The sequence below is a fragment of the Arachis ipaensis genome, chromosome B5 (genome assembly GCF_059453495.1).
Source record: "Arachis ipaensis isolate K30076 ecotype BB chromosome B5, ASM5945349v1, whole genome shotgun sequence".
Classification (NCBI taxonomy): Eukaryota; Viridiplantae; Streptophyta; class Magnoliopsida; order Fabales; family Fabaceae; genus Arachis; species Arachis ipaensis.
The window spans coordinates 158,540,553-158,560,277 of record NC_142440.1 but is presented as its reverse complement, the minus strand read 5'-3'; the positions used below and the strand labels follow the sequence as shown (position 1 = coordinate 158,560,277).

The following is a 19,725-nucleotide window of genomic DNA, read 5'->3' as shown; positions in this document are numbered from 1 at the left end:
TCGAATTTTTACAAACAAACATTTTAATACTTTTAAAAGTATTAATATTAAAATAAGTAACGAAAAAATCTAACTATTAAAAAAAGAGAAATATTAGATGAGTTTTTTTTCGAATAAAATATAAAAAATTAATTTTATTTTTAATGCTTAAATTTAAATTTTAGATTTATAATTTTAGATGTGTTTCAAAAATATTTTCTGTATAATTTAATAATTTTAGATATGTGTTATAATTGAAAAAAATTAATTTTTACGAACATACATTTTAATAATTTTAAAAGCGTTAATATTCAAATAAGCAATGAAAAAATTCAACTAATAATAAAAAAAATTGTTGAAAACTATAAATTTTTATGTTGCTGGTCATTTCTAATCATTCTAGAGATAAAGATTAAAAAAATAAAAGAAAGAAAAAAAGGAAAAAAAAAAGTAAAGAAGAAGAAAAGAATATTGATGCATACACTGATCATTTATTGTTTAATTCAAATGTTGATATAATCTTATTAAAATTTCATTTGACAATAATGATGAATGAGTTTTGAGTTAGTATGTAAGTCACTCGAAATAGGAACAAAATAGCACGACTCATCTAATAATAATAATAATAATAAAATATTAAATATGAAATAATAAATTTACTTGTAGAGAAATAATACTCTTCTATAAAAATTTTTGTGAAAACAGTAAGAGAGAAAAAAAAAAAAAACGTACACGAGAGGGGGAGGGGAACGTGCAAATAAATAAAAAACTAATAAAATAACTATTTTATGAAGTAGGTAAGAAGTTAGAGAGATTCTAGTATTTAAAATTTAAATTAATTTTAATTACTAACATGTTTAGCTACAAATTAGGAATGTCTTTTAACTAAAATTTATTTAAATAATATTATTTAAATTTAAAAGCTGAATAAAGGCTGAATTTAAAAGGACACATAGCATTTTCCTATCGGTTTAAGTATCACTACAAGTCTACAACAGACACGGAACATAGCGGCCAAAAATTGCCGGCCGCTCAATTCACCGCCGCAAAACATGTCTGCAGAAGCACCAGCCATTCATGTGCATTGTGCCGCACCATCCGTGGCGACTGCATCAAGAAATGCTGCTTTATTTTGCCTTCTTTTTAATCTTATAACCAGTAATTTCCCCCAATATTGCAGAAACCTGCGAAGTGAGATTGGTAGCGCACGAAACCCTGGCACTGCTGCTCCACGGTGCGTCGCTGATCCATCTTCCTCTGTCTAGCGTCGTGCTTTCGACTCTCCTCCACAGTGCCTGAAACCCATACTCCCTCATTCACGGTGCGTGAAATCCCTAATCTCCTATCCACCCTGCGCCTCTGTGTGGTTGTGGTGTCGCGCGGCTGCCCTCCGTCCTTCTCTTACCGGCGTCGAACTTTCCCATCTCCTCGATCGTGCGTGAAACCCTTACACCCTCCTCCCCCTGCGCCAATCTGAGCTATCGCGGCCTCTCCCCTGTCACTGGTTCGTTCTTCTACATTGATCTTTCTTTCTTGCTTTCATTCTTGGTTCAGAATTTTGATTCCCGTTATTTTGATTTAGAATTTGTCTAATCTTCTTTTAATTGGGGTTAATTGTTGCTATTTAGAGTTAGGGATTTGAAGGTATTACTTTTTTTTATTTATTGTGTGCTTTATATTGAAATTGATAGTTAAAGTAAATAAATGAAAAAAGTTATTTGATTGATTCAGTTTCAATAATGTTTGATTTAGTTTTAATAATATTATTATGGATGTAACTGTTTGAAATAAGGTCCCCGACCATCCTTTTTCTGGGACTCTGTTACACACTTGCATTATCAATTGAGAGCCTTAAGGTTCAGCTCAGCTTAATTTCAGTCGAATCATGTGTATCGATTGTCTTCATTCCCTGCTTTATTAGAGTTTTTCCATAAAGTTAGAAAATAGAAATAGCTTAACTTTAGTACTAATAACTAGCTATCTACCATATATCAGTTATTGAGTCTGATGAAAGTTATTTGCTTAATTAATTTTATTGCTTATTCTATCTTCTTGTTAATTTATTATCGATTGATTGAATCTCTCAATGGATGAAAAACAAAAAAAAATAAATAAATATTTAACAAAGGCACATGAAAGATCCTAAATAGCATCAAATATAATGTAAGAGAACATGTGCAGAAGAAACATACATAAATTCACATACTTGTCTTCATATAGGAATTTCAGTGAATAACTACAATTATATAAACATGAATAAGAATAGTATTGTTATCATTTTATTGTTGTTCTTACCAAACTTCTATTGTGCTACAAAATATATTTAAAGCTGGTACTTGGACTAATAGCTCGCTCTATATATACTCAATTTACTCGGTTTGTTATTAATAGAAAAAGACTTAACTTTGTTATCAAAAGGACAATTTAATTTCTTCTCCTTTAACCTGTTATTAGATACACTAGGTGCTTGTGCTGCCTTAATCTTGTATATGAAAAAATTTAAAAAGTAAAAGGGTTCTTTATATACATTTTCTTTTTGGTTTGATTTGTTCTGAATTTTCTTTTTATGCACTTTAAATTTGGTTTTGCTCATTTTTTGTACCCAGTAAACTAGGGACAATTTAATTTCTTCTCCTTTAACCTGTTATTAGATACACTAGGGACAGGGACCTTTTCTTTTTTCGTCCTGTCTCTGTCTCTATTGGCTCAATGTTTCTGAATATTTTGTCCTGAGACACTTATCAAACACAATTTAGAATTTATATTACCCCTTTTGCCATCCCAATCTTTAGAAAGAACTCATTTGTCTTGGCTGTGAATTATAATATATACTTTAAGGGAGTGAGTGGAAATTACATATATGAGATGAGCACTACTTCCTGTTTTTTTTTTCCTCATAAATTTTCTATATGTTGGGAAACCTATGTTTATAGGAATGTAAGATTAGATTTGGAGTATCTCTGAAGAAGTTATTTTGATATTCTAAGTTCTAAGATGTTAACTTTGGATTTGCGGATATTCACTTGATCTCCCGTGTTGTGTAGGTATATATGCATGTTTTTAGGAAACTTTCTTTCATAATTTGGCCATGGCATGTGTTAGAAATGCTTGGAAAATGATGTAAATCTCTTGGTCTGATTGATGTTTCTATTTCAAACCCTTAAGTTCCAATGACGGTATTAAGTTATGTTCATGCTATCATAATGCTATGATGTTGAGGTCTTATGATTACAAGATGGGGATAACTATAGACTATAGTTATAAAATTTTTCACTTAAATTTTATGAAACACATATATAGTAAAGTAAGCATAATTTTACAGGCATATACATTCCTGAACAAAATTTGGATTGAGATAGTTGTCTGCTTGTTTTTTTATCAGATAAACTAAGTCTTAATAGTCCTACCTTTATATGCCTGATTATCAACTAATAAATTTTTAGTTAATTTTTTTTATTATTTAAGAGAATGCATGTTCCTTCATTTTTTCTATTATTATTATTATGCAATTTGATTGTGCTCCTTTGACAGGCTGCGGATTATAGCAATGTCAGTCGTGCCGGTTGATAGCATCCCTTCGTTGAATAGTGATCTCTTCTACGACATATTACGACGTCTTCATGGCCCTACCCTAGCTAGTGCAGCATGTACCTGTGCAGCGTTTTGTTCCGTTTCAAAAGAAGAAAGTTTGTGGGAAAATATGTGTTCATCTGTGTGGCCTGCAACCAACAGGAAAGATATCAAAAGCTTAATATCATCCATGGGGGGATTCAGAAAGTTTTATGCGGATTGTTTCCCACTTATAGTAAACAAGGAAGTCGCGGATTATCAAGAGAAGAACTTTCTTGAGTACCCGGATGATTGGACCGAGGCAGAATACTATGGTGATATGAATGAGTTCGAAAGCCTCTCTCCATCGGATTTCATCTCTATAGTCGACATTAGATTTAAGGATAAGGCAATCTGCTCGAAAGTTCAATGGGGTGTCGGAGTTCCAAATGCTAATGGATATGATGGTTGGTTCTACAACTGCCCCTTTAGGATTGATCTCCTCACATATGTCGGAGTTCCAAATGCATTTTATAAGAAATTAAATGACTCCCCACACTGATTAAGTTTATAGACAGTACTTTAACATATATGTTTTGAAAGAAACTATTAAATTTTATATAATTGAATTTTCATATAATTTTATAGATAATTTATTTAAATTTAAATTTTTATAAATTAATTTATTTTTGTTAAAATGAATTACACAATAAAAATTTCATATATTAAAGTAAAAAATAATCTATTTATAAGTAAAAAATTAAAAAATTATTCTTAAAAATTGAATATGCAGATAATAAAAATAAATTATAATTTATAAAAATTATTATAATAAATAGTAAAATTGTAAAAGTCATGTATCTATATACATTAAATTATATTAAATTATAAGATATTTATATATTTAATCAATTTAATTAATTAGTTGTAATGGATTTGATTTAATAATTTTAAAAAAATTAAATAATTTTTTTTAAAATATTCCAATCTAAATAATGTAGATTGAAAATAGAAAAAATATAACTAATTATATAATACAACATAATATTCGTAGAAGTTTGTTTTATAGCAGATTTAATGCTAAGATATTTATCACCATTTGTGGTATAATCTAATTTCACAATTATTCAAACGTTATTTTTATGAAAAAATTGTATTATTTACTTAAAAAAAAAATATTTACTCACTATTATAATTTAAATAAAATATATAATATATATTAAACTAATTTATTTTAATAATTAATCAATCACAAATATTTATCAAAGATATGAGATTTAAGAGCATACAAAGTAAATATATCACCTACAACTTTTACACTACCACGATAAGATGATTATCTTAAGTCTTTTTAGCATAAATTAAACAGAATAACATATAATAATAAAGAAACAATTAAATTCAAAAAAATTATAGAACACTTATCATACACTACGACTGTTAACATTGAGGACGCTTTAACCATTTATTCTTTTATTAGCTATCTTTTTATCTACTCTGCACTTCATCTACGAATATGTTAAGGACTAAATCTATACTTCAACCTTTTAAAATCTCATATATTCTTGTCAAACACAATATTATTATACGTCAGTCCATACATACCAAAGAACTGAAAATAACAAAAGCATCCATTTGTTTTTTATAGAAACTATTGAATGGAAGAACCGTTGGTAATAAAAAGATGATGTTCTCTTATAATATGTATATGATTTTTTATGAAAATAAAATAAAAATAAAAATAAAAGGCATGGAATAATATTGTGTATATTTAAGTCAATTTTAATCTTTTTTAATAACCAGATTTGTCATAACGTAATTGATAAATAATGACAGTGAGAGCCCCCTCGGGACTGGAGGAAGGTTTCCTCTTCTTCGGGTTCTCAACGACATGGACCTCATCCTCGTCCAAGTCCACCTCCACCCGATCTTCCGGTCCAACTGCCACCTGGAGGGGAGGATCCGCCCCAGCGCTGGTGCCAGCTGCCTCCCCTTGGGAGGGTTGAGACTGAACCTCCGGGTTAGGGGTATCCTCCGGAGGCGCCTGCGCTTCCTGAGCAGGGGTGGCAGAGTCGTCGTCACTCCCGGCCAAAAAGGTGTTGAAAAGTGAGTCAAGACCGGTCATCTCGGCAGACATTGACACTACAATGACACGCAAAAACCGGTTAGTCGTTAAAACAGGAAGATAAAAACATCACAAGCACAAATAAATCGAAAGAACGGACACTCACGTATGTAACTCCTGGCCATATCCTGGTCACCCATAAGGAGATGGGGTTAATAAGGTTTTTTCCAACGATTGCCAACAAGACGTCGGCTACCCTCTTGTTCACGGGGGACAACCCCAGGTTACCTTCGTAAAGGAGTTAGCCCCCCCTCCAAAACTCCAGTACGTCGGAATCCGGCCTTCCCCTTCTAAGGTCAACCAAAAGGAATGCCGACCTTCGGCTGGGCGGACCTTAAAATACTTGTCTTTAAAGCCATGATAAGAATCCTCAAAAACACTAAAAATCCTACGACCTTGGGCAGCCCGGAAGGACATGAAACCCTTTTTGGCTTTCCCTTCCTTCGAAGTATTTGTTAAGGTAAAAAGAAATAAAAACACTTCCACGGAGACCGGTAAATTCAGATGACCGCAGACCATCTCAAAACAGCGAATAGAGGCCCAACTGTTTGGATGCAATTGCGATGGCGCCACGTCACAACGGTTCAATAGCGCCATCTGGAAGGGGGAAAAGGGAGCCGGACTCCCAAGCGAGTGAACATGGCTTTGTACAACCACATCCAGTCGGGAACACGGGAAGCATGCAGGTTTAACTCGTAGATCCTTTCTTTGTCGGCAGGAACGAAGACCTCATAGTTAACTTCCTCGTCAGTCCCACCACAAAGGTACTCATTCTGCCGAAACTCGGTAAGCTCCTCCAACGACATTTGGTTCGGGATCTCCTTTACATCTGAGGTCACCCACGCGTATCGATCATACGCAGCCGGTCTCACGACTCTAACAACAGGACGCTGGGCCATACTTACAGTGGGGCACCACCCAAGATCAGTCTCTAAAAGGTAGGGAGGTCGGCAGCACGCACTACCAGAAAACTACAACATCACTGTCAAAGAAGCTAAAATCTACCTATTCAATAGCTATGACCATCGAAATAAGGTCAGAAAGACAAAATCCTAAGATGGTAAACCCCCTACACTATTCACCTAACGCTGAAACGCTACCAAGAATACAGTTCATACAGAATGACTCGCATCAATAAGCAAAACATGCAAAGCCAAAGCAAGGAAGCAAGCAGCATTACACCAATACCAGAGATGGGAATAAGGAAGCTTACCAGATAGAAGTAGAAAATGCGAAAGGAATCGAGTGATTGGTGGAATTTGAGCAAAGCAAGAAAACGCAGCAAAGATTCTGGAAAGAAAGAAGAGAGAAGACAGGAGAAATGCAATGGCAGCAACAATGAAACTGAAAGGAAACTGGAAAGGAGAGTGGAGAAAATCAGCCAGGGGAAGCGCAAAAGCCAGGGACAAAATGGTCATTTCAGCTAGAATTTCAAAATAATCATTAAGGGTAATTAATGTCAGGCGCGAGGAACGAGGTGACGAAAGACACCCGAGGCAGAGGAGAAACCTGCACGCGCGAAGAAGGCACGTTCCGGTCATGAGCGACCGATTAAGCGACCACCAACGGGCGAGAAAGCGAAACGTGCCATCAACGGCGCTCACGGCCATAGTTGGCACGTTGGAGGCACTGTTGTGGCCCAGCCCAGCTAGCCCCGCCACCGACCCGAACACCTGCCCCCCCTCACAGCTCATCAGTTTACAGCTGTGCTAGGAAGCTTCGAGGAAGATAGATCCGTCCTTAGGGGGCCCACCTCTGACAAGGTATATAAGGGGAGGGGACCTACCCTTCCCCCAAGGTACGTCACCCATTATTCCACCACTTTTTCACCTGCACACCCCACTGATTTGAGCGTCAGAGTGTCTTTGCAGGTGACACCCCCCACTTTGCGAGGAGCTCGGGAAGTTGGATACAACCAACTATTCAACCGGTCCTCAGAGATTAGAGAGACATTCCCGATCCGTCCAGTATCCGACCTACCGAACAAGTTATATTATTCTTGGTCTATTAAAGAATCCTATAGAACAGGCTTAACATGCTTTATTTCTCTTTTTGAGTTAGCTAAGTATGCTGAGTAATAATTAATCTGATTTTGATATTGGTAGGATGAATTTAAAAATGTTATAAAATAGGTTATGTAAAAAATATCTGAAAAAAGAAGTAATCTACTAAATAAAATGGATGTGTGGTGTGAAATAGTCAGAATTAAAAAAGAAAGTTGGAATAGAATCCATTCCAATTGAAAAAAGGCCTAATTACCGTGGCTCAAGTTTTCAGTCATTTAATTGGTTGCGAAGTCAGAATAAGAAAAAATAATGACGATGACTTGAAAACTTGGTTGGAAAAGACAAAAAAAAAAAATTTAAAAAATCAAATATTTTTTATATAATCAATATTTTAAAATTTTTAAAAATATATATAAATTCCGATTCCTCAACTAGAAGGTGGAGAAACAAAATATAGGAGAGAATGAAGATGGTGAGTTAGTGACCGTACATCTAAAGAATAATTATTTCATTGTTGTTGACTAGTTGTGATATTAGTTAGTTAATAGACCTTAAATAATGTAATTAGTAATTTGAGAGTGTTGTTTACTTATTATTATTGTTGTCTATGATATTGAATTGATGAGTTATTTGGTTATTGGTTAAGTGTGTTATATTATTTGAGATATATTTGTTATGGGTTGGCTTTTATGTGTTAAAGTTTAGGTTTTGTATTGATGGTTTTCAACATTTTATGGTTTAGATGTAAAAATTTAGTAAAAAATTGATAATTAAAAAATTAGGATTAGACATGAAAATTTGATCACTAAAATGTTTGGTTGCTGATTAACGATCGATTTAGCGACTGAAATGTTGGTTGCTAAAATACAAATCCCCACTTAGCGACCAAATTAAAGACTGAAACGTTGATCGCGACTTAGAGACCGAAATACTAGTCGTAAATTAGCGACTAAAAAGGTGGTCGCTATTTAGCGACCGATTTACTCAGTAACCAAAAAGTTAGTCATTATTTAGCGATCAATTATGTTAACAACCGATTTAGCAACCGATACTCTTTAGTGAGGGCTTAGTGGTCTTGTTCAAAAATCATTTGCTAACTTAGCGACCGAAGTTGGTCGCTATTTTCTAATTAGCAACCGATTTTTCTTCTTCTCCTTATTATTATTATATAAAATAGATTTAATTATTCTGTTTGTCTTTATAAACTATAGTTTTATCAAATTTTTAATTAAGTCCATATTTTTTTTCTTTTCAATTAAGTCTCTATACTACTTTTAATTTTGTAATTAGGTTATTTTTATGTAAAAAATGTTAAAATCAACAGAATATTTCTCTTAAAAAATATGTGGTCAAATATCTAATTAAATTTTTAATTATTGATACTTTTAATTTATAGAGAAATATTTAGTAACTAATTTTTTACACTAGAAATAATCTAATTACAAAATTAAAAATAGCGTAAGAACTTAATTGATAGAAAAAAATTATGTAAATTTAATTTACAAATTTGGTGAAACTATAAGAATCAATAGAGTATATATTATTTAAAAGGATGAAATTATCTAAATTCTAAAATGAATTTAAAAGAAAGAAAATTGTATATATTATTTAATATTAAATACTAAGATAAGAGTAGATAAGAAATAACAATCCTAAAGAGAAACACATATTCAAGTGTTGTATTGAATCCTAGGAAGCACCGATACGACACGCGATACGGACACGACACGACACGAATACGCCGACACGTTCTTTTTATAAAAAATTGGATACGACATGTTTAGGATACGTTGTGAATTAAAATTTAAATAATATATTAAATTAATAAAATATCATATTATAAATATAAGAGTAAATATAATTGCATAAAAAAGTCTTAAAATTATGCAATTATTAAAAAAAATGAAAAATTTTAATCTACTCTTGCCATCTTGCTAACAGAAAATGTATCAATTTTTTCTCCTCCAAGTCCATCATGAATCAATTATAAAAAAAAAATTGGTTAATCGGGCTATAAAATCACAAAATCAATTGAAGATTTGCAGTCCAGTAGAAAGATCTGTCTCATGAACATCTGAATCGGGTCGGATTCGTTCGGATTCGTGAACTCTCCACCAAGATTCGGGTCGGACTCGTTCAGATTCGTGACCGCTCCACCAAAATTTTGCATCGCAAGAAGACACGCCGCCGATACGCTCGTTTGAAGTATCCACCGAGTGTCGGTGTCGGATTCGTGTCCGACACGGATACGCCAGCACCATGAGAGAATCCGTGCTTCATAGATTGAATCTAAAATGCTGTAAGAATTTTGAGAGCCGCACGCATGACTTATTTATCAATGAAAAATTGTTGCTTGCTAACTCAAGGAAATTTTATGTCAATATAATTCAATTCACCACCTTTAGATTTTCGTCTCTTTCAATTTTACCACACATATTATTGTCGAGTTTAAGAATAATGTTTAAGTATGCTGTATGCAACTCTTCAATTTTGTAGATTGACAATTTGACTTTTGACATCTCAACTATATTATTGTACAACTCTAGCCCTTTTTTTTTCCTGCAAATTTATATAAGATCGAATTTATATGTTATGTTAGTGTGAAAGAACATCATTAGAAGCATTAAATTAAATTTCTAAGCTAACAAAAATCTATTTTACTTTTATATTTATCATTAGTTTTCCTAATATTAGAAACTGTAGGCACAATTTCAATTACTATTGGTATGTGACTGGATGTTATAAATTGGTTATCACTCTATGTTGTATTCAAATTTTGGATTTATTGAATAATACTCATTCTTCATTTTGTTTTCTTCACGTCTATACATTCAAGTTTTTTTTAACCAAATTAAACAATAATATCTGGGTGAGTGTCTTAGTTAATTATATTAAAAATTACAAATTTAAAATTTTAAAATAACTAAAATATCTTTATAATTAATTTTTTAAAACAACAAAATAATATTTTAAGTTTAATTTAAAAAAAAAAACTAAAATACTATTATAGAATTATTCATTTGATTTACTCATATTAAAAATGAGAAATTCAAATTTGATTTTAATAAGACTAAAATATTTTTTTAGTTTGTTTTAAATGACTAAGATTCTCTTTAAAACTCAAATAAAAACAAATTTTTAGTATTAATTTTTTAAAAAGACTTAAATATCCTTCATATTTAAGTATGTTTAATTATATTAGAAATTAATATTTGAATTTCATTATAACCAGTCTGAAGTTTTCTTGGAATTCATTTGAAAAGACTACAAAATTTTTAACATTGATTTTAAAAAGGCAAAAATACCCTTATATGATTAATTAAGATTGTATGTGTATTAAAAATTTAAAATTTTGCATATAAAAATGACTAAAATATCTTTATACTTAACTTTTAAAAAACTAAAATAAATTTTTACGATTAATCTCAATTTTTGAAAGACTAAAATACCCTTATAATTGATGTTCAAAAAAAACAAAACAACCTTTGAGGGTCAATTTAAAAAAAATAAAAATAAAATACCATCATACTATCATAGAACTAATTCATATTATTTGATTGTGTTAAAAATTAAAAATTTGAGTATAATTAAAAAAAAAAAACTCTTGTAGTTCATCATGTTACAGTACTAAAACACCCTTTTAATCATTAGCATGAAAAAGACTAAATTTTTCGTATAAGATTAATTAAAATTGTTTGATTATATTAAAATAAAAAAAAATAATATAATATTAAAAAGATAAAAATACTCTTATACTTAACCTTTAAAATACTAAAATATCTTTTTATAATAATTGATATTTAGTTAGGTTAGAAATTATAATTTTTAAGTTTTAAAATGAGTAAAATACCTATGTAATTACTTTCACTCATATTTTTTTATTGAATTATTGAAAGAACATTAGACCATAATAAAAAATTTTTTAAGAAAGATAAAGATTGTTGAGACTCAATAATTCATACAAGTAAAAGTTATTTGATGATTTTAAACTTTTCCTACATAAAAGTTTGCATGTAAAGTTATAGGTTTGATTTAGTAAATTTTTTTAGGAAGGTGTTTGTATTTTTTAAAAATATAAATATTTTATTTTATGTTTGATAAATATAAAAGATTATATACTTATATTTATAATTTTTACAAGATAAAATATTTAAATAGAAATTATATTTCACTACATAAAAAAAGTGTTATTTAAATTATAAAGTTGTGCATTATTAATAAATACATAAAAATAACTATTTTAATTATAATTTATTTATACAATGTAATTTTAATTTGCAATTGAATATACTAAAAAAGTGGAAAAATGAAAAAATGAAAAAATAAATTAGATATAATAAAAATTTATTATTTGTGCAAAGGATGAAATGATCAATTTGACCGTAAAAAAAATCAAATAATGTAATTTGGTAACATGGGCAAATGAACAAAAGAGCTTTTCCTCTGATGCAAAAAATAGTTAACCGAGTATAACAGGGTGGCGCATAGAAACCTTCAATCTGAGTGGTCTTACTGTGGCAATAAGTTTGAGGTGTTTTTCTAAAATAAAAAAAAAATATTATTTCTAAAAATACGTTATTTTTAACTCTTCACACACAGTACAGCTAAGTATGATTTTTTTTAATATTATCGGCATCAATGATAATTATTATTATCATCTTTAGAAATAATAAATTATATTTAATCAGAATTTTTTATTATAAATTAAAAAAAAATTACTATTTTTTAAAAAAATATAATTTATTTTGATAAATTTTGATGTACTCTAAAGATAATGATAATAATTATTATTGTTAATTTTTTTATTTTTATTTTTATTTTTTTCACCCAATCTAATACAATCTAATTTTTATAGATAAAACAAATTCTATACAAATACAGAAGTTCAACGGTCAAGTAAACTCTATTAAAATAATTAAAATTTAAATAACGTGTTTTTAAACATATATTTTTTATTTATTCAAAAAAATTCCATAAATTAAAAAATGTAGTTTCTTTGACTGAACATAAGGAAAGATCAATTAATATCTCTCCTTCGTCATTTCTTTGGTTTTTCGCGCGACTATAACTAATCTTTTTGTATTGTGTTCGGGAAAGCCACCTTCCCAACGTCAACCAAAAACCAAAAAAATAATATCATGCGCAGTTCGGACCTTCATGAGGCGCGAAGACAGCACCGCAGCGGCCAATGACTGGCGGTTAAAAGGGCCTGTAGAAATTTGTATGTTTTTTTTATATAACTACTTATTGATTATGTTCTTTTGGATCTTTAGGAAAGGTTATGCTACCGTTCTATATTTTTAAAAGAGAAGCTAATACAATAAGTGAAGCGTAGAGAACAACACCATAAAAATATAATTAACTAAAAAAAGCAAAACAAAAAAAAGTAATTATAGATTTTTTTTTTGTTATTTCTAATATTATTATCAACAAAAAAAATCTACATTTAATTACAGCTCTATCTTCTTTTTTATTATGGAAACGATACATTCTATCATTCTATGTTTGTTTTTTAGAGGAGTAAAGGAGTCAGTTTCGGTTATATTCTGTACTCTATCAATTAGTTGGACCCTTAAAACGTTAATGTTCACATATCTTGACTTCCAGGCATGTGAATTATACATAGATGGGTATATTATACATACATACGCACCTTCAATTATTTATCCTCCTAATTAGGGCTTCAATAATATTATATATTGACTATGAAAAAATAATAAAATTAGAAAAAATTAAATTATATAAATATATGTGATCATCATTTTAAATTGGATCAATTTGATATTTCTGTTCATCGCTTATTATTATTATTATTATTATTATTATTATTATTATTATTATTATTATTATTATTAGATACACTATCAGTGGTAATTTTTTTATTTTTTAATATTTATATTTTTTAATGTAACGATAATTTAACTTTTTCTGATAAAATTTTAATTGACATTAAAAAATAAAAAATTTAAAATTTAAAATTAAATACCAAAAAAGAATATAAAATAAAAAATAAGAGAGTAATGCTATATGAGAAAAACAATAATAGTATCTGTTAAAGAAAAATCTTACGGGGTGAATTGTGTAAAACATCCACACACACATAGATGTTAGGTGGTGTATCCTATTTTAAAATGTGTAGTGAGCAGCAAATTATGGCGGCCTTTGTTCATAGACTCAAGAGGCTGAAACCATTAATCATCTTGAAAAACTTAATTATACGTGACTAATGAAATGTTCTTTTTAATTTTTTTTTGCTGTTGAGCCTTTACCAAAAATCCTCTCCAAGCATTTTATATTGGGCCATGATGATTTGTAAACCAGTCTTCTATTTAGACATTTTGTCACTATTAACAAAATTTTTTACAAAAAAAAAATTAAAATTTATTTATAAAAGCTATATTTTTTAAAGAAGAGTGTTAGAGACCAACAACTTTTGGTATTTGTAGCCATTAAATAGTCATCAATGATGATTTTAATGGTGTGATATTAGTGTGAGATTTCATCCAATGACTCACTTTTCCTTACTGGTTACATGCTGATCAGAATTTAGAAAAGTTGCTGGCGTCCTAGACTTTTCTTTTTTTAAATTCTCCGTAGGAAAAATTCCTCAGATATCTTAAAAAATTCACTTTTTTACATATGTAATTTTTTATTTTAAATATTTTTATTTTTATTTTTATTTATTATCTTTTTATTTTTGTAACAACAAAAAAAAAACTAAGGAAATTTTACATTGGGCCGGTCCATTAAGTCAAGCCCACTGTGAAGCAACTCTACCTTGTGGAGTTCATCTTCTTCTTCTTCTTCATCATCTTTCAGTAACAGAATCCCTAACTAGTTGAAGTCGAAGGCATCGTTTTTCTTCACGGTAACCGTCTATTCATCTAATTTTCCAAGTTTTTACTCTAATTTTCGTTTCTGAACCATCTGAAAATCAATCAATTCATTGATTAGGTAGGTACTTCCGCAATATTTTCTGTTGTTCTGTTAATTGTGGGCAGCAATAAAAAAGCTCTCGAATTTAATTTGTATAACCATTTGGAAGCTCTGGTTAACTCTAATTTATATTCTAAGTTCGAGTGCTTTTCAGCGTTTTTAATTGACTAATTTTTTTTCTCAAAATTGTTTTGTTCTTTGATTTTTTTTCCTCGAGAGAAGGAACCCATTTTGCAAAATTGAAAATTTGACTATATAAAATTTTTTCATTTAATTATATTTGGATTTCTCTTTGTAGCATGGATCATTGAGCTTATTATTATTATTGTTATTCTTTTCTGTTAAAATGAGTGTTCCATTCAAAAGGGTAAGAAATAAATTCTTATCTGAAACAGAACAAGAAGAGTTTGTTGATCTTTGGCTTCTTAATTACAGTAAAATCAATCATACATAGGATTCTGTTCTCTAAGAATTGCTATTGCAAATTTGCACTTGCACTGTAGAACGATGACTCTTTTGCAGGCAATAGACTAACTTTGAATGAACCGTATTCAAGTTGATTCTATCAAAGAATTTGTTAATATGTCAACCTTCAAGTTTTTGCTAAGACCTGTAGAATGAAGAGTTACATTTATATTGTATTGTTTATTTGCAGAGTCAAGGAGATTTGATGCTTTGGAGTTTTAGTTGATTAGAAGAAGTTTCACTTGCACACTTTTGCAATCATGGTATGGTTTTAGCCTGAAATCTTAACTATCTCATGTTTCCTTGTTATTGAAATTAATTTTGTTTACCTAAAGAGTTTTGTAATGCTGCTCTACATGTTCCATATTGTTCTTTGCTTTTTGATAGGATTATCCTTATCTAAGAAGCATTATGTTCACATGATTTGTATGTCAAAATGGAACTTCTATCAGATGTATATATGTAGATACTAAGAAGAAATTCTTTTAGAATGAAAATTGTATTACAAAGAGGAACAACAGTACCTCCGATTTTAAATGCCATAGGAAAAGAGCACATCATCTCATAAATACACTTTTGGACTAAATTCCTGTTTTGGAGTTCTTAGAGTTTACTTAACTAATACGATAGAAACTAAAATTTTTCAGATAATTTTCTGATTTTTGGTTTTTTAAATGATTGTGTTCTGCACTTATTTTATGTATTGCTGATTGCAGGATCCAAATGGTTGCATTGATGATAAGTGTGAAAGTAGACTCTATATTGGTAACCTTGATCTTAGAATTACAGAGTAAGACTTATAATAACTCCTAGAAAGGCTTAATTGTGTTGTGCTACATTGAATCATGCGTATTCTAATACCATCTTTTTCTCTTTGATATTTACCAGAGCTGCTCTGCTCAGAATGTTTTCTCCCTTTGGAAAGATTGTTTCTGAGGACTTCTTGTGGCACACTCGTGGCCCGAAACGTGGGGAGCCACGGGGTTTTGCCTTTATCCAGTATAGCACAAATGAGGTACGTTGATTGCATACATTAGTTACTTGGCTCTCAAGCAAGTCCCTGATTTCCATTGTTAAAGTGAGTATGCAGGAAGCGAAATTGGCCAAGGAGAAAATGCATGGGAGGTTAGCTTGTGGCCGGCCGTTGGTTGTTCGCCTTGCAGGTGAGAAGTACATGTTGGAAACAGCCGATAACCCTACGAAAGCAACTGGTGAAGGACACAAGTTGCATCTTACCAGAAGCGGCATGGGACAGACAAGTCGTAGTGCAAAAATAGCCGCAATAAAGAACAAATTGAAATCCTTAGAGGAGGGTTCTAGGACCAAGAAGCAAAAGCAAAATGATGATATCTCTTGAACCAACCAAGTATGGACTGTAGAATTTGATGGCATAAAATTGAAGGAGGCGCACGTATTTGTGGCACCCATAAATTAGAATGTCATATATTTGACTTAGCTTTTTTTATTTATTTTTTTAATTTTAAAGACTGAGGTCTGAGGCAATTTGCTTTATCATATGACATTATATTAAGGAGGAACCTTCAAATTTAAAAGATGTACAAATATTAGTTTTACACTGCAATCATTGATTTTTTTTGTATCCACCTATTTGCGTTACAATATAAAAAAATTACATGAAAATGAGTTATAAAGTTGATAGAGTCTTCATAATTTACATGAAAATTAAACCCTACGTGACCTCACCAGGAATGGGAATATAATCTTGTTAATTCTTTTGGTTTCTTTTGAACAAAGTGCAGCAGGGTTTGGGGAAACCTTGAATCTCTGATGTTTATTTGAGTTAGGTTAGTGTGTGTGAGTGAAGGCATAGAAGCTTTGGACATTTTTACAAAGGCATCTGGGTTTAAGGTGAATTTGTCTAAGTTGAAAGCTAAATGTTCTAAAAATATTTCTCACAAAAAGAATGATATTTTATCTAGTGTTTCTAGCATTCATTTCACTCAACATTTCGTAAGATATTTAGGGGTGAATATTGATCATGATAGAGCTGCGCGAAAGATGTTTTAAGAAAATTCGTGCTAAATTGGCTAGTTGGAAAGGACGCATGCTAAACAAGGCTGGGAGATTGTGTTTGGTAAAATAAATTCTATCTTTAATTCCGGTCTATCAAATGAAAACTTCCCTTTCTATGCTCATGACAAGATTGACTCCATGATGCGTCAATTCTTGTGGAAAGGTAATGTGGATGGCAGAGGTCTTCCTTTAGTTAAGTGGAAGAAAGTTGTGGCTCCCAAAAATCTAGGAGGGCTTGCAGTTAGAGACTTGTAGTGTGTTAATGTGGCGCTTATTGGCAAATGTTGAAGGATAACGAGCAGTTGTGATGAAACTTCTTTCTTATAAATATTTGAAGCAAAATAGGGATTGAGAATTGGCTAAACATGGTTCTTTTGTGTCAAAAAGCATCTCTAAACTCTATATGTCCATAAAGAGGGTCTTGGGTGGCATACAGGGAGTTTGCTTCAGTCCTTGTGGTATGATCCTTGGAGTCCTTTAGGTATTCTTGCATATTTTCTTCCGTTTATTCATGTCTCTAATTTATTGCTCAAGTTGGATAATGTTTACTATAATGGGACTTAAAATTTTAAAAACTTGTCCATCCAAATTTTCGAGGATATTAAATCCTTTTTGGGGGGTTATTCCTCTTCTTGGAAGGAATGTGAATAAATCGGGTTGGATTTGGAAGCCAACTGCTTCGAAGGATTATACTACCAAAAACGGGTACAATTGGCTTGCATATATGAAATTTCAATGGAGAGGTGACGGGAATTGGAAGTGGCTATGGGAGATTTTCATTCCGAAAAAGGTCATATTCTTCTTTTGGCTTGCGTTGCATGATGCCATTCCCACTAATGTCTTTTGTCATAAAAGGGACTTAGCAGTGAGTGACCTTTGTAACAAATGTGGTAATGAGCCTGAATCTGTGTTGCATTGCCTTCGGGATTGTTCCACTGTTCGTGATGTATGGAATTCTTTAGATCCTTCTATTGTTGAACATGCTAATATTTCTGACTTCCGATCCTGGATTACTAGTGTTATTAATGGTAAAGAAGAAGTAGTGGCTGCTGGGATTTGGTGGATTTGGCGGAATAGATGTAATGATTTTTTTTAACCCGAATGAACCTTGGCATAGGAAGAAAATCTCTTGCCTTGTGAGAGTCTTGGTGAATGAGTTGAAAAGGGTGAAGAAGGATAGAAACTTCTGGGATTACGTAGTCCAGAATTTTTTGTGGCAGTCATCTCCCAAAATATTCTTAAGGTCAACTATGATGCTGGTATTTTTTCGGACTCTCTTGTAGTGGGATTTGAGTGCGTTATCCGTGATCATTATGGCACCTGGGTGCTAGGTAGCTCGGGGCGTATGTCCTTTGATTTAGTTTTTAGGCAGTCTAAAATGGTCTTATGATTACGTGGGAAGTTGATTGTGACTTCGTGATTTGTGAAATTGATTTTATAGAGATGTATCTTTTGCTGAATAATATTATCAACTATATTGCAAGTGATAATATGGATATTATAGAAAAGATTATGGAGTTGTTAAGTAAAAATTGAAAGGTGTCATTCACTTAGGTTAGAAAAAAAGTTAATATTGCTATAGATTGTTTGGCAAAAGATAGAAGTTAAGAGTGTTTATTCTCAATTGGTATGGATTCAGTCAAATGATGACCTCAAGCAGATTTTGTGGAAAGATTCTGCCGTGTAGTTTTTCGGGATTGTATTCTGCTTGTTTTAGTTTTTGTTAGAGACACAACAAAAAAAATGCCCTTTTTTGTTTTCCCTTGTGAATACAAGAAGTTTTGAGTTATATTAACAAACTTTGATAGATCTTGTGTATTCATCTCGTCCTCTAGACACGGAAACATTATACACACTGTAATCATTTGATATGTATTTTATAAAGTATAAATAGCACATCTAGTTCTGTTAAGTGCTACTCTAAGGAAGAAAAAAGAAAGAAAGAGAGAAACAAGGAAAGGGAATAGTATCTTTGTTATTCTTGGTCGAGTCTCCAATGATATATTTCTTACAATTGGAATGGATGCACAACACATATAGGGAATTGAGTTTCTCAAAGACTCATTAAGAAGTGATCACAGATTCACAGTATTCATCATACATTTTCCTTTTTGGTATACGAAGGTGCTGCACGCATTACACATATGAGGCCAATGCTTCCATTCCATCCCAACTAGTTATGCATCCCCATGCTCCTTGCAAGGAACATTAGTCCCCGAACCTACAATACAGTATAGTTCATACCACTTTCTGGTATGGTATTATATAAAATGGGTATAGGAATCAGGAAAACAGAAATCTTATCCTCTGATATGGCAATTTAAGATATAACTAAGCATAGATAAAACTATGATCAATCTTTATAAAGCAAGCTATGCATATAAGAAAGCTGATCAATAAATCGGCATTTGAAATTCTACAACAAGAAGACTAGAAGATCATCCTAATAAAGGAGAATCATAAATTCAGATGTGCTTTAACATCAGTCTTCTCTATAGTCTAATCTATCATCTCAGAACGACTTTTCCAGCATAACAGGGTTCTACAAGTGTATTTGGCTTCTAAATGAATAGTTTGATGTCTGTACCGTGCAGTCTGGCACATAAGCGATTCTAAGTACTGTGTACGTAT

At 31.2% G+C, this 19,725-nt stretch overlaps 1 protein-coding gene and 1 long non-coding RNA gene across 2 annotated transcripts; both read left to right on the top strand.

Annotated features, from left to right (window-relative positions):
- Nucleotides 1-954: 954 nt before the first annotated feature.
- Nucleotides 955-4,180, top strand: LOC107641534 (uncharacterized). The gene is made up of 2 exons (XR_015883625.1): nucleotides 955-1,483; nucleotides 3,511-4,180. It is a non-coding gene; the product is annotated as an uncharacterized LOC107641534 (long non-coding RNA).
- A 10,212-nt stretch (nucleotides 4,181-14,392) lies between these two features.
- On the top strand, nucleotides 14,393-16,663 carry LOC107642225 (RNA-binding protein-like RNA recognition motif protein). Its single transcript, XM_016345519.3, has 5 exons — nucleotides 14,393-14,527; nucleotides 15,251-15,323; nucleotides 15,777-15,850; nucleotides 15,949-16,075; nucleotides 16,151-16,663. Exons 2-5 carry the CDS (start codon nucleotides 15,321-15,323, stop codon nucleotides 16,415-16,417), a joined length of 471 nt encoding a protein of 156 aa, XP_016201005.1. The 5' UTR covers nucleotides 14,393-14,527; nucleotides 15,251-15,320; the 3' UTR covers nucleotides 16,418-16,663.
- The last annotated feature ends 3,062 nt before the right edge of the window (nucleotides 16,664-19,725 follow it).

Excerpts from the sequence above, each read along its gene's own strand:
- LOC107642225 (XM_016345519.3), top strand. Across the intron at positions 15,851-15,948 it reads CTTGATCTTAGAATTACAGA|AGCTGCTCTGCTCAGAATGT; the intron begins GTAAGACTTATA and ends GATATTTACCAG. Across the intron at positions 16,076-16,150 it reads TCCAGTATAGCACAAATGAG|GAAGCGAAATTGGCCAAGGA; the intron begins GTACGTTGATTG and ends GTGAGTATGCAG.